The sequence below is a fragment of the Mercenaria mercenaria genome, chromosome 18 (genome assembly GCF_021730395.1).
Source record: "Mercenaria mercenaria strain notata chromosome 18, MADL_Memer_1, whole genome shotgun sequence".
In the NCBI taxonomy this organism is placed as follows: Eukaryota; Metazoa; Mollusca; class Bivalvia; order Venerida; family Veneridae; genus Mercenaria; species Mercenaria mercenaria.
In genome coordinates, this window is record NC_069378.1 from 41,744,917 (window position 1) to 41,761,148 (window position 16,232).

The 16,232-nt window shown below is 36.0% G+C and overlaps 1 protein-coding gene across 20 annotated transcripts in view; it reads right to left on the reverse strand.

Moving 5' to 3' along the window:
* Window positions 1–3,308: 3,308 nt before the first annotated feature.
* The window catches only part of LOC123538148 (tensin-3-like), a 438,691-nt gene continuing 425,767 nt past the window's right edge, over window positions 3,309–16,232 (reverse strand). For 18 of the 20 annotated variants that reach the window (XM_053530078.1, XM_053530077.1, XM_053530074.1 and 15 more), the window contains 9 exons: window positions 15,153–15,382; window positions 13,387–13,562; window positions 12,122–12,369; window positions 11,147–11,368; window positions 10,015–10,092; window positions 9,151–9,231; window positions 8,474–8,639; window positions 7,569–7,637; window positions 3,309–6,985 (listed from right to left, as the gene is read on the reverse strand). In XM_053530078.1, coding sequence (XP_053386053.1) covers window positions 6,793–6,985; window positions 7,569–7,637; window positions 8,474–8,639; window positions 9,151–9,231; window positions 10,015–10,092; window positions 11,147–11,368; window positions 12,122–12,369; window positions 13,387–13,562; window positions 15,153–15,382 — 1,463 coding nt within the window. In that variant the 3' untranslated portion in view covers window positions 3,309–6,792. The remainder of the gene's footprint in view (window positions 6,986–7,568; window positions 7,638–8,473; window positions 8,640–9,150; window positions 9,232–10,014; window positions 10,093–11,146; window positions 11,369–12,121; window positions 12,370–13,386; window positions 13,563–15,152; window positions 15,383–16,232) is intronic. The other 2 variants (XM_053530076.1, XM_053530075.1) reach the window with 2 other exon arrangements.

Here is a 16,232-nt window from a genome sequence, read left to right on the forward strand (position 1 = left end):
TTTTTCTCTTTTCTCTATATTCGAAATAGCAAAACTATCAAAGGGTCATAACTGTGGATATAGTCTCAGCGAAAGTTCCTTCTTTAAAAATCATCTGCACATCACGCTTGTTCATCTGTGGAAGTTTAAAGCAAATCAGGCCAATAGTGTGGGAAGAGTTGGACACACAAGCTCGTGGTTTCTCGATATTCTGTACAGTAAAACTATAAAAGGGCCATAACTGCGGTAAAAATAGCCACAACAAAAGTTCCTTCCTTTATTGTCATCTGCACATCAAGCTTGTTCATCCTTGAAAGTTTGAAGCAAATCGGGCTAATAGTGCAGAAGGAATTGGACACACAAGATTTTGGTGTGGGCGAACGGATATACGGACAGTAGCAATACTATAATGCAGGGTCATAATAAACGAAACAAAGTGAATAGGTATTAAACCAAAATTCTGAATAAAAAGTCGGCACAATTCATGAAATACTGAAACAAGAGTTATGACCATTGTCCTATGATGTAAGTGGTGCTATGGAACAACTATTATTAAGTTTAAATCAAAGCTATAAGTAACTACAGATGCTTTTGAAAACAAGAGGACCATGGTCGTCCTGAATCGCTCACCTATCCCCACATGACCCAGTGTTCTACTGAGTATGACGTCGTTATTTCTATTATTTGACATAGTGACCTAGTTTTTGAGCACATGTGACCTAGATATCATCAAGATAAAAAATTCTGACCAATTTTCATGAAGATCCATTGAAAAATATGGCCTCTAGAGAGGTCACAAGGTTTTTCTATTATTTGACCTAATGACCTAGTTTTTGAAGGCACATGACACACTTTTAAACTTGACCTAGATATCATCAAGGTGAACATTCTCACCAATTTTCATGAAGATCTCGTGAAAAATATGGCCTCTAGTGAGGTCACTAGGTTTTTATATTTTTCGACCTACTGACCTAGTTTTTGACCGCACATGACCCAGTTACGAACCTGACCTAGATATCATCAAGCTGAACATTCTCACCAATTTTCATGAAGATCCATTGAGAAATATGGCCTCTAGAGAGGTCACAAGGTTTTTTCTATTTTTAGACCTACTAACCTAGTTTTTGACCCCACGTGACCCAGTTTCGAATTTGACTTAGAAATCATCATGATGAACATTCTGACCAATATTCATGAAGATCTCATGAAAAATATGGCCTCTAGAGAGGTCACAAGGTTTTTCTATTTTTAGATCTACTGACCTAGTTTTTAACCCCACGTGACCCAGTTTCGAACTTGACCTAGATATCTTCAAGGTAAACATTCTGACCAATTTTCATGAAGATCCATTGAAAAATATCGCCTCTAGAGAGGTCACAAGGTTTTCCTATTTTTAGACCTACTGACCTAGTTTTTGACCGCACGTGACCCAGTTTCGAACTTGACCTAGATATCATCAAGGTGAACATTCTGACTAATTTTCATGAAGATCCATTGAGAAATATGGCCTCTAGAGAGGTCACAAGGTTTTTCTATTTTTAGATCTACTGACCTAGATTTTGACCCCACATGAAACAGTTTCGAACTTGACCTAGATATCATCAAGGTGAACATTCTGACCAATATTCATGAAGATCTCATGAAAAATATGGCCTCTAGAGAGGTCACAAGGTTTTTCTATTTTTAGATCTACTGACCTAGTTTTTAATCCCACGTGACCCAGTTTCGAACTTGACCTAGATATCATCAAGATGAACATTCTCACCAATTTTCATGAAGATCCATTGAGAAATATGGCCTCTAGAGAGGTCACAACGTTTTTCTATTTTTAGACCTACTGACCTAGTTTTTGACCCTACGTGACCCAGTTTCGAACTTGACCTAGATATTATCAAGGTAAACATTCTGACCAATATTCATGAAGATCTCATGAAAAATATGGCCTCTAGAGAGGTCACAAGGTTTTTCTATTTTTAGATCTACTGACCTAGTTTTTAACCCCACGTGACCCAGTTTCGAACTTGACCTAGATATCATCAAGATGAACATTCTCACCAATTTTCATGAAGATCCATTGAGAAATATGGCCTCTAGAGAGGTCACAAGGTTTTTCTATTTTTAGACCTACTGACCTAGTTTTTGACCCTACGTGACCCAGTTTCGAACTTGACCTAGATATTATCAAGGTAAACATTCTGACCAATATTCATGAAGATCTCATGAAAAATATGGCCTCTAGAGAGGTCACAAGGTTTTTCTATTTTTAGATCTACTGACCTAGTTTTTAACCCCACGTGACCCAGTTTCGAACTTGACCTAGATATCATTAAGATGAACATTCTGACCAATTTTCATGAAGATCCATTGAGAAATATGGCCTCTAGACAGGTCACAAGGTTTTTCTATTTTTAGACCTACTGACCTAGTTTTTGACCCCATGTGACCCAGTTTCGAACTTGACCTAGATATCATCAAGGTGAACATTCTGACCAATTTTCATGAAGATCTTGTGAAATATATGGCCTCTAGAGAGGTCACAAGGTTTTTCTATTTTTAGACCTACTGACCTAGATTTTGATGGCACGTGACCCAGTTTCGAACTTGACCTAGATATCATCAAGATGAACATTCTGACCAATTTTCATAAAGATCCCATGAAAAATGTGACCTCTAGAGTGGTCACAAGCAAAAGTTTACGGACGCACGGACGGACGACGGACGACGGACACCGCGCGATCACAAAAGCTCACCTTGTCACTTTGTGACAGGTGAGCTAAAAACGCATGTCTCCCACAACAGCCTTGTTTGTCTGGATTGTTCAGACGAATGGTTCCTATCAAAAATGTCTAGTCTGTCTAGACGAGTGGATCCAATCAGTAATTCAAGGGCGATTATTCCAAAGTGCCTGGGCGGATTTGGCTAGTTATCAAACTTGGCCAAGGTCTTATGGTCAAACACATTTTGTTCAAGTTTGGTGAAGATCGGATGAGAAAATTAATGTTCGACTTAAAGAGTGCGGACAAGCTTTGTGGCAGGCAGACAGACAGGAGTAAATCAATATGTCTCCCACACCACTCTATGGTGGGAGACATAATTAATAGCGTAATACAAGGTGAAGATGCATAAAAAAGTAAAATTTGGAATGTGGACGACGACGTAATGGGGAGTACGATGGCTCTCCAAATACTTCATTACTCAAAAGTATTTTTTTACCCTGTGGACCTTTACTTTGTAAAACATCAAATATTGTCCACTAATATCTGAAAATATATGATTATATGACATGTAGGTCAGAGGTCACTTCAAAAAATCATAACACAAAGACTACAGAGATTTTTTATGAACATTTATTTGTTCAAGATATATATAGATACACAGTATGACATTTGTTTAACAATCCTAAATTATTGAGGTCTTGCATGATATTTTAGCGAGGGTTGATTTCCTTGACAGCCATTTCAATGAGAGTTGCTTCCCTTGACAGCATTACGGTACCTTGCAAGGGTTGCTCCCCTTGCAACCATTTCAGTAAGGGTTGCTCCCCTTAGTGGACAAACACTGCTTCTTTTTAAACAAGGAGCTATGCAACATTTAACTGATTTAAGCTCAAGATGTTTCAACTTCTTTGCAATTAGTTCCATCTGCCAAAAACAAGAAAAAAAAAAGCTTAAAATGGCTGACAAAGGGAGTTAACTTTGTAATATATCATAAAAAAACCTCAATTACTAACAATCTAAACAAAAAAAGCAGTACTGGTGATGAGAATAAGAAACTTGTGCTTTATATTCACACTGTCAAAATTCCTTGTCTAAAATCAAACTTTAACTGGTTTTCATTTTAGTCTTGTTCTAACATTTTCTCCAGTAACTAATAGTTTCCAAACAGGTTATTGCAACCCTATAATTTTAACATTTCATTTTTGCTTAATTTTCCAAAACATAGATCTATCTCACAGGACTAATGTTTGAGGTTTTAACAACAACAGCAATTTAACATGAATATAGACAGAAATATAGAACAACTAAAAGGTAAACTGCTTTGGTTTTGATTGAGAAGATACCGAAAATCTATCCGAGATCTTACATATTCAATATCTAAACATATCACAGTTGTCCCGATTAAGACGTTAAGTCAACAGCAATTCTTGCTACCAATGTCACAAGTCTATTTTAGACATAAGTCTGTGGCTATTTATTCTTACCAATTCAGGCATAATTCCACAGTTATTCTTACTTATGCAGATATAAGACAAATTCAGACATAAGTTTACTACTGGTATTAGTTGGACAGACATGTCTAATTCAGACATAATTCTGCAATTATTCTCATTTGTGCAGACATAAGACTAACTCAGACATAAATCTGTAACTGCTATTACCTTGTCAGACATAAATGAACTTAGACATATGTATAGAGTGACTTTTCCACTTAAGACATAATAAACTTTGAATAAATTTCTCCAGAGTAGTGTGATAGTGTATATTATTGCTGAGGTAAAATTAATTTTTATATATATATAATTATTACTGTGCATAAATTTTAAAATGCAAGCATATAATGTTGAGAGGTACAGAAATGGTAACTAAAAGCAGTTTACTTTGCATGATATTTACCATATGTGACAAGAATTAAAATCGCATATTACACAAACAACAATTAAGAAATAGCACCTTTAAAAAAATCCGTAACTAAAATCATGTAACAATTACATCTTGAAAATTCAAGAATTCCTTCTTAAATAATCCACCGCTCACCTGCAAGACACGGTATTTCGTTCATGTGGCTTTCCAAAAGGCTTATAAGATCCTCTTATTCAAAACCAGCTAAATGGTCAACAGCCAGTGTTAAAGCAGAATCTTTCTTATAACCAGTCTATGAAAGAGTTTTTTTAAACCAGTCTAAAAATTAAAAGCATCTGACTGGTTGCTTTTTGGAACAACTTTGAAATTGACCAATGATACGGATGCATTCCTGGACTGGTTTACAAACAACATTTTCCCACAATTCTTGCTCCTCTCAGATCTTTAGCTCCTAATATCAAAAAGGCCCAGAAGCATTAACAAATACCAATAAATACTTACATGTGTACAATGTATAATGATACATTTAACAAATGTGCAGAAAAAAAATGTAAAGACTTGAACAAATGTAATAATTATAAAATATGATGCAAATACAGGGTGTCAAGCCATTTTTCAGATTAAAAAATGCATCATTAACAACATATATATGAATTATAGCATCAAAATTTATGAGGAATTTCATTAGTTCAAATCTTAAATTTCCATTTTTCACATCCAATGTCTTCATGTAAGAAATTGAATGTTATGATGTCTGCCTATATTTTTTTTTCATAAACTCCACTTTTCTTAACTTCAACATTGAAGTATTTAATATGTTGCTTGTCTATTTTCTGAACACAGTTCAAATAGTGCCATTACAAAGTTGTCACAATATTATATTTCCTCACATCTTGGATAAAAACAATTCACTAATAATCTTATAAATTTAGGGCCTCCGAAGCTGAAGAACACTTCGAATATATTTAATGTTTCTGGGGGCATGGGAGAATTCCATACAACAAAAAAGCAATAAAAGTAATAAAAAATGCTTAACACTTTACAACAAATATTAAATAAAATATATATATACCATAATATACACATCCGAAACATGCAAAATTAAATGGTAAAGATTTCATTTTAACAAAAAACTGCATGTATGTAAATTACTGTACTTTCCTTTCAAAACAACTTGCACTAAAGCAGGATGATATACGATTCTGATGGCAACAAAAATTCTGCAAGATTTGAAGACATTTCTGAAATTGGTAAACAATTAATTAAAATTTGAAATACAGCATATCAAAAATACAAATGACGAGGACAAAATTATTTGAGTCCTCAAGCAACTGAAAAGATGAAATTTACATGAAATTATATAAGGCTCATAAAATTTTCACAATCATGGGATTTTGATAGATCTGTAGTTTCAATGCCTCTAAGAAACTTTTTTTGCAGTCCATTTTATTAAAATTGTATCTACAAGTTGCAGTTTTTCCAAGTTTTAATAAAACTGCTGACTTGGTAATAGACAAAATAAAATATGCCAAAAGTAAAATTGCATAAATACAGGTGTATCATCAAAATGTATGAAGCAAAACATATGAAAGCATTATTTTGTGCAAAAAGCACTATGTCAAAAATTAGTAACACCATATACACTATACATATACACAATGACATAATAATTATACACTCTACACACAGAATGGCAGAACTTTTAAAAACATAAATATGATGTTTTAAAAAAGTTAAATTATGTACTGTATCATACATTTTTATTTAAAAAACGAATTTCCATGTTTATAAACTAAACTAAACATGTATGACTACGTGCTTTCAACCTTTATTCATTGCCTAACTAACTAACAATTAACAAGTTTTAAAGCAATGTTACATCTGTCACTAACTCTTTACAATATGTTGTATCTATACAAGATAAAATATTGAAGTACAGCTATAAATAGAAATTGTCACAACACATAATATAAATACATCACATGTCTAAAAACAACCAATAACATTAAGCCTTTTTTAAAATATCAAATCTGAACACAACTCATACCATTACTGGATCTACCCTATAATATTTCCTTTTTGACCAATCAGCTGGCACTATTTTTCAAAACAAACCAATCAATTTCCTTCATTTCCTTCACTGCAAGGCACTCTGAACAAATTTGCATAAACACTAAACCATCCAATAAAAACACTTCTAAACATTTTTTAAAATTTCAAATCCACCAATCAGCTATGATTTTATTTTTCCCTGTCCAATCATAACCTTTGTTACAAAGTTAACAATGGCACTGGCAGGCTGATCAGGATCACTTTCCGCAAAAAGATGACAGCAGTTATCAGACATGGATCCTTGCTTCCGAGCTACAAAACCAAAAACGCGGGCATCTGCTTGAACCCCTGGTACATCAGTGTTCCTCCTCCATCTGCAACAAAAATCCATCGTATAAAAATATTTGTGTGTATAGTCACCAATTGCTACCCAAGTGGTCGATTCCTACATAAGATGGTTACACCAAGTCATTTTTGATTTTGGAGGACAGAAGTATAGACAGACTCTTTAACAGACAAGGCATAAAGAACCCTATATAGAGACTCAATTTAAAGTCAATGACTGAAAGTTATTTTAGTTGCAGCAGCAGTGGTTTTAACTGGCAACCCTTTGTTTTGTAGTCATGAATTTTACCATAAGACATCTTACTTGTTCTCATAATGAAAAAGTTTTAATTTTCACAAATCCAGATGACTTTTGTAACATATGGACACAAAAGTACCTCTGGCTAAAGTATCTCATAATACTAATTCAAGTTCGCCTAGGTATGAAATAAAATTTTTATTATCTTAAATCTGGACTAGACCAGTATAAACCTGTTTTTGTTTTCTGTTCTACAAAAGACATTCTACTCTGATTTTGTGGTAAAAAATACAGGCATCAAGATGGAGTGCTTGAATTCAGTGCAAAAATGTTCGTCTCTAAAACAAACAAAAATAAACTGAAGGTTTGCTTACTTTCTGTCCTCAGGATCACCTCCACAATATGTTACTGCTGCTACTGGATAGTGTCGACGGAAAAACAACCTATTGGAAATAAAATGAACTACATCTAGCAAAGGAATGTCCATTCACAATAAATATTCTTAACAATATCATAGTAACAACAATTATGGGGTTCGCAATTTTTTATTTTTTCATTAATGCAACTTTCATGTAAATTTGCAACAGACTTTTAATAAGGGAAGTGATAATAACTGTTATATACCAAATTCGTTATTTAACCTAACTGTGTATTTACTTAATTTTGATGGAAATAAGTTTTGCAGTCTTGAAAGAAAGGGCTATGTCGACCGAATCTGAATATGTGGATTTTAAATTTGATAGATTAATCAATTGTGAATTTTGTATATCAGGATATATTTAGTGCATTTACACAATCCAAGAAATCACTGCACTTTGTTGCCCATGAATATGATTGATTTCATAGAAATCCCTTAAAACTTTAACTAGACTTTTTTGTTACCATGTACGAACTCAATTAAATTATGCCCAAACTGCTCTGCATAAGCTTACTCATTTTGTCTGTTTTGGGTTTAACCCTGTTTTTTCAAAAGTCTTTCAGTCACGTAACGGCGGGCTGTTAACATAACCAGTGTTCCTGGATTCTGTACCAGTACAAACCTGTTCTCTGCAAGTAACTGCCAACTTCCCCACATGAATCAGAGGTGGAGGACGAATGATTTCAGACACAATATCTTTTATCAAATCATACGGCATGCCCGAGGATTGAACTCACGACCCCGCAATCCGTATCACTCTCCGTATTGACCTAAGCGAGCAGGTTTCTTCCTTATTTTGATAAAGATGCATTTTTAACATGTTCATCAAAGCAAAAACAAAATCTATTTATAGGTACTTACTTGCGTTGGTTATCTGTCAGTGTAATACCTTGGTTGGACACCTTGAAGTGCACTTGTGTGGTTTTCGGTGGTGGATTTTCAAATGTTACTTTACACGCCCTGGCTACCGCCTGGGGGCCAGTCAGAGATTCGGTATCTACTGAATTCAGGTACACCACATTGCAAGCTACAATAAAATACGTTTTTTTCTTGAGAAACAAATTGTGTTTAAGTAACTATTCTTGGCCTATAAATAATTATTTTCAAAAGAGAAGTAGTGCCAAAACAAGGCCGGCAATTTTCTGTTAACTTTTTCCATTTGTGAGAAATAAAACAACAACATAAAAACAACAGTTTTTTGTAAAATATATATGCCATCAATAATGCCCTGTCAGAGGTTACCGGGTGTGTATGAAGTCTGACCACTGTAGGCAAACGGGTTCTCTAGTTATTGATGATCAGAAACTTAAACTGTCTACTGAATGTGGCACAGATGAACAATTACACTTTTTCACATTGGGGACATAGTTATAAAAGATGTCTAATTTTTTCCAACAATTTAAGTTCTTCTTTGTTACGTTTTGTGTGAGTCCCAGTCTAATATTTCGAACAGTTTAGTCAAGTAAATGGTAAATCAAATTAGACCACAAGTTTTGGCAATGTTTCATTACAAGGCTAATAAACAAATGGTACATTACCTGCCCCTTGTGCAAGAAGCTGAGAGGCTGAATTTGGCATCTCAGTGGTAGGTGACACTTCTGACACTATGTGAGATGGATCTGTAAGAGACAATAATCATGAAGCAAATATATTTATAGTTTCACTAAACAGTGTCTCTAATTTCTATCTTACTACTGTAAAGTCAAGATACTTTCAACAGGCTAGAAGTAAGCTATATTCAAGACTGAAACAGGCCTGCAAAGTAAACTAGAGCTGCTTTTGAGAAAAGCACATGTCTCCCATAACTGCCTAATCATCTGGGCCGATTTGGCTAGTTATCAAACTTGGCCGAGGACTTTCTGTCAAACACATTTTGTTCAAGTTTGGTAAAGATCAGATGAGAACTGTTTGACTTGTCGAGCGTGGACAAGATTTGTGACAGACAGACACACACACAGAGACAGGAGTAAATCAATGTGTCTCCCACCACAGTGGTGTGGGAGACATAAATATCCGCACTATAGACACAAAGGGCTGATATATAATCATATCACTTTCCCAAGTACAGTTGAAACTCTCGAACTCGCTTATCTCCAGATTCCGGCTATTTCGAAGTCATTTTAAATTCCCGTCCCGAAAACACAATTGAACATGATATTATTGGAATTTGGATTTCGGTTATCTCAAAGTAAAACGCTTAATCCCTTGAAATTCGAAATACCGAATTTTAATTGTATTTATTTTTGCAAATATTCAGGTTTAGCAAAATTAAGTACCTCTAAAAAAACTTCTGATTTTATGTTATGCAAACACAATAATGTCATTTGAAACATGACAATTGTGAGTTAAATTGAGACAGACTTAGGCTACTTTTTCTGATCTGTTCACTTGTTGGCACTTACCATGCTCCGGAAGCACAAGTTTACAAGGCAGTGCTAGTGGTGTGATTGAATGCTGGTACACCAGGGATGCCAAAGATCCTGAAATTATAAAATGCAATTTAAAATCTTGCTACAATTATATAATCATTATTTTTTACATTAATACATAATCTCAGAAATACTGCCACATCAGGTATTTTTGTATCACAATATTTCGTGAAATTAAAGGTCTAATAATGCATGGTCTGATAAGCAGTAAGTTATACTAGTTATAATAGTAAAAACTATATACTGTAAATTCATTTGATTTCGTGGGCATGAAATTTCGCGGTTTTGGTCAAAAGCGCAATTTTGTGGGGATATGAATTCGTGGATTTCAACTTTTGAACATAAAATGAATGGGAATTTTACTTGTTCGCTGGGATTAAAATTCGTGGATTGACTCAACCACGAAATCCACGAAAACTAATCCCCCACGAATATTAATGATTTCACAGTATCTCAAAATAATAACAAGAGCTATCCATAAAACAGCAAGCTCGACTTTTCTCAGAGCTTGACTCTGAATTAGAGCTTAGCCAGTGAAAGGGGCTAAAGTCAATCAAATACATGATCAGAGTTATGGGGATTATTTTTTCTGGTGTAGTATTAAAGTAACTATTTTAAGTTTCAAGTCAAAAGTCAAACAGAGATATTTGAAATTATCAAAAACTTAACCAAAACATTCTAAATTAAAAAGGGGCATATTTCTGCCAAAATTCAAATCAGAGTTATGGGGATTGTTTCTGCTTGTGTAGACTTTGATAGTTAACAACTACTTTAAGTTTCAAGTAAAAGCTTTGATAGTAACAGAGATATTTGACTTTATCAAAAACTTTAACCCATCGCCGGGGCAAGGGCAATAGCTCTAATTTTTCTTCGAGAAGTCAAGCTAAAAAGCAAACCAATTAGTCCCTTCCAAATATTTCTGATTTAACTGTGAACTTCAGAAGTAGATGTTACAATTTCTACAATGTGCTACAATATATGGGTAACTTCATCTTAGTCTAACTCATGCAAAGTGCAGATCTGATAGAACTTAAGTCTAAACTGTCAATATATTCAACTCAAGTTCTGTAATTAATTTAGTAATCTATATGAATTAAGCACCTACCAAATACTGGCTCGTTAGAACAGCCACGCAGACGGACACCTTTACTTGTGGGTTCAATCAGGAAGTGCCTGACCAGATCAGCCATAGGATCACCTGTTGATTTAGTCTGAACATTGGGCGGCAACTGTGCTACCTTGAGGGCGAGTCCGAATGCTCCGGGGAAAGAGTTGGAATCTCTCACAACAAACGTCCCAGGTGCTTTGTCTTTCAACATCATAATGGCTGTAAATGATAAGGAAGTTTTAAATTTTCTTGTTTTCACGAACACAATTATAGGTCATATGGCGACTTTCTAACTTTGATGGTGGAGGAAGACCCCAGGTGACCCTCCGTACAATATTTCATCATGGGCAGGCATCTGGGTAGAACCACCGACCTTCCATTAGCCAGCTGGGTGGCTTCCTCACATGAAGAATTCAACGCCCTGACTGACACTCAAACCCACAGTGATTTTAAGTCAGTGACCTAAACCACTTGGCCATGGAGGCCCCCAGAGAAGTTCTAAAATACACTCTTGTACATAGTAGAACAATAATTTCAATGGGTAAATTCTGAGATGGATGCATATTCCAAAATCATTAACATAGTCAGACACAATGTCTTATGACAGCTAGAAGTTGGAGAACTTTATTTCCTAGTCATGTAGGAAGATCAGTGAGTCCCCTAAAGATCTCATTTATCTTATATGACTATTTCAAAAAGTATTTCATCTAATATAAGAATTTAAGCATGCCTGACTGATAGCATCCTAACACAAAAGATTTTATGATACAAAAACTCAATAATTAGTGATGGGCAAAAGGGAACTAAGTAGGCATCATTTTGCCTGAACTATACTAAATCATTTGAGTTATGTTAAGATCAAATGGCAGGGGGAAGAAAAATTAAGTCATATAATAGACATCAGAATCCTTAAAAGTTGTAATCTCTCTATACAATAAAAACTCACGACAAAAAATCACTTTTTTAACCAACCTTCTTCTCTGGAGATACTTGGCTTGTACCAGTATTTAGACGTGTCCTTCACAAATCGTGGTGTAGTGTGCATGGCCTCCGAGTCAACTAATGATGTGAGACTGCCGCGTCTGGACAGTCCGAAGTAGACACTTGGTGAACTCTGACCTGTAGCAGAGTGTGGGCCTGGGCTCACGGCATTGTTTGACATACCGTGGGCCACATGGAGCTGCTGCCTCAAAGTGTTCAAGTTACCAGGAGACGGTGGGCTGAAAAAAAAAAAAGGAGTAGAGATTGATTTGGCCTTACAATGATAACATAACTAATGAAAGAAATAGCAGATTAGAAATTACCTAACACCATATAATTTGAGTCATGACATGAGAAAACCAACATAGTGGGTTTGTGACCAGCATGGATCCAGACCAGCCTGCGCATCCACGCAGTCTGGTCAGGCTCCATGCTGTTCGCTTTTAAAATCTACTGGAATTGCAGAAACTGTTAGCGAACAGCATGAATCCTGACCAGACTGCGCGGATGCACAGGCTGGTCTGGATCCATGCTGGTCGCAAAACCACTATGTTGATTTTCTCATGGCACAGCTCATTATTATAATTTCATGAAACCAAACCTGCACGAATATATAGGAACAAGTCTTTTAAGTTTGGAGATTTAATCTTTCCCCAAGCTTTAAATTTTGGTCTTAAATGTAATCAAACCTTAGAATTTATTATGACTTCTTCCAATTTACTGTAATTGTTTTCTGTTATATTTGTCACAGGGAAGAATACTTCAATAACATAACAGAAAGTTCTATTCAATCCAATTTATTTTATCAATTTCCTTTACGACAGTATTACTTCATGTGCAACATTGAAAGTATTGTTTTTCTATCCATACAATTATGATGCTTATTCTCTATTTGGATAACTGTTAATATGTTTTTTAACATAAAATTAAAAGCACTATCGAATTTAAACCCTTTTCTCCCTTAACCTTTAGCCTGCTGGCGGCAAGTTATTTTGCCTTTGCGACCAGTGCAGACCATGATCAGACTGCACGGCAGACCAAGATCAGCCTGCACATCCATGCAGGCTGATCATGGTCTGCACTGTTTGCTATTCAGTCAGTAAATTTTCAGTGAACACCCCTTCAAATAATAAATGGTACTGCCCAAATTGACTGATGGACCAGTTCATTTTAGAAATTTAGCAGGGTAAAGGTAAAAAAAATACTAAAGACGGTGATCAATGGAATTATCATAAACAAACATAGTGGTGTTATACCTCCCTGGTGAAGATGGGGATCTGGCAGGTTGTGTCGTCAACATTCTCGGGTTTGTGTCCACGTGGAGACTGCCGTCCTGGGAGCTGGTTGAGTATTGCTGGGTATTGTACTGCTGACTCGAGCTTGTCTGATACTGCTGATACTGCCGCTGCTGGAACTGCTGCTGCTGCTGCTGCTGAAATTGGAACAAAAGATGGTGATAGCTTTTGCGATAATTTTTTTTTGGTTTTATGTGGACTAAAACAGTGACTATACTGAGTTAACTTGTTACTTTTATGTTTGTTCAATTTTGTTTAACTCCATTTTTCAACATAGTTCAGTTACTGAATGAAAAGTGAAAAGTATTCTGGGATGGTGTACTGGGATGGTGTACGAGTACAGATTTGTTCTCGGCAAGGAACTTAAAACTGATGTGGATGAATGACTTTAATAGAAGTATACTTCTTCGTATTTACTGAAAAAGAATGCAACCTGAAGAACAACACCAACCACCTCTTAATTTTTGTTTTGTTTTTGTTGGGTTTAAAGTTGCACTGCCACAGTTAAAGGCCAAATGGTGACTTTCCAGTTTTGATGGTGGAGGAAGACCCAAGGTGCCCTTCCAAGATTATTTCATCACAGGCCGGCACCTGGGTAGAACCAATGACCTTTGGTAAGACAGCTGGATGGCTTCCTACCATGAAGAACGCAATTCCCTAAGAGAGGCTTGAACCCAAATCGGTGAGGGGCAAGTGATTCGAAGTCTGCCACCTTAACCCTTTGGCCACGGAGGTCCCTACCTCTTTTAATACAAGATCACAAAGTAAGCCTATTGGGAAAAATTCTTAATAACGTTTTATTGATCAAAATATGTTATTCTAATCAACAGTGACAGCTGGTACAGAAAAATATTAACAAAACAAAAATCTATACACATATGATATACTTTCAAAACCGAACTGAGATGAAATAAAAACATCAATGGGGAGAAAAAAAAAAGATGAAATTATATTTAATATGTCACTTAGTTTTTCTTTCTTATTTTCAATTGCTTCATATTCAATCCATTCTAAAGGATGTTGCAAAATGGTACTTTAAATGATAAACAAAATTAAATCTTTCACAACATTTTGGTACTTTTTTATACGTACAGTATGTATTCAAAATAACCTGTAATACACTGACCTTTTATACAGAGACTGCCTGCATAAAATGACTTAGTTGGCAAAGTTGCTCTATGGGGAACTTGGGAGCTCTATTAGGTTGTGTTTTCAGGCTGCAATACAGTTTGAGGCTGCATTTTGGAGCTAGAGTACACTATTGGGTAGTGATTCTGGGGCTGAGAGCACTTTGGATACGTTCTTTTGGAGCTGGAGTGCACTATGGGACTTGAGGGCACTACAGTGGTGTTTTTTAAGCTGAAATACACTAAGGGGATTGTGGTTTTGGGGCTAAAAGAACTTTCTGTACATGTTTTGGGGGCTGGAGTGCACTAAAATGTGTTTTTGGGGCTTGAGTGCACTATGGTGTAGTGTGCACTCTGGTGTAGCATGTTTATCAACCTTAAGCCTGCTTGCGGCGAGTTATTCTGCCTCTGCGACCAACGAAGACCAAGATTAGCCTGCATATCCGTGCAGGCTAATCTTGGTCTGCACTGTTCGCTATTCAGTCAGTAAATTTTCAGTGTACACCCCTTTGAATAATAAATGGTATTGCCCAAATGGAATGATGGACCAGGTGATTTTAGAAATTTAGCAGGGTAAAGGTTAAGAGTCTGCTAATTTACCTGATTAAATCCAGACTGATGTGGCAAGGTACTGCTTTGAAATGACTGGCTGACTGGCTGGGGTGCACTATGGGGTAGTGTGTTTGTCAGATACTGCTGGCTGGCTAGAGGCTGTCCACCGTGAGGGAGGGTGCTTGTCTGGTACGACTGCTGTTGGGTGCTGTACTGTGTTTGATATTGCATCTTATCAGACTGCAGGGTACCAGTCGGGCTCGTCACATTGCTACCAACTGTGAAAATAGGACAGCATTAAAACATTTGAAAACAGACAGACACTACAACATTTTACTCATACAAACAAATATGTATACACAGTACAGTACTGACCATAACCATGGCAAAAAGGAAAATGAAAAAAAAAAAGAGAAATTGCACAGCCTGCTCCCCTCCCCACCTCAATCCCCAATTCTAAACTGCCTCCCCCTGTACCTTTGACACAGCACACTGAACACCACACCACACTGATGGAATAAAAAGTTAATTCTTACATTTACTGTGTACATAAATTCACAGGAATATGTTTTGTGAACAGAAATTACACAAACATATATTGTCTACATAGTTATAGAATTATGAATACCATACTGCTTCTCATGCATCTATCTGGCTAATGTTCTACAAGATCCCCCATATAAACTGAAATGCAGTAATCTCCCTTTAATACTTATTTTCTCCATCATTCACAGTCACAGAGTGATAAGCAGTTGGATGCTTCAGACGCTATTATTTAACATTAATCACTGCTCATAAGCCAGACTGTGCAGATGCGCAGTCTGGTCTGGATCCATGCTGGTCACAAATGCACTATGTTGGTTTTCTCATGGTGCGGCTCAAATAATCACTCATAATAATACTGTGCTTCCAAACTGACGCACAATATCTCCACCAAGACCTATACATACTGGTTCTTAGTAACCAACATCACGAATTAAAGAATGACTTTATATGACAATAATATACTGCTTTTTTGCCCCCATCACAATATTTCCCGGCCTTTCTTGTACATTTAAATTATATAGAAACTGTCACTGCAAAACACACCACAAAAAACTGAAATGCCTTCGACTCGCAGTCCCCCTC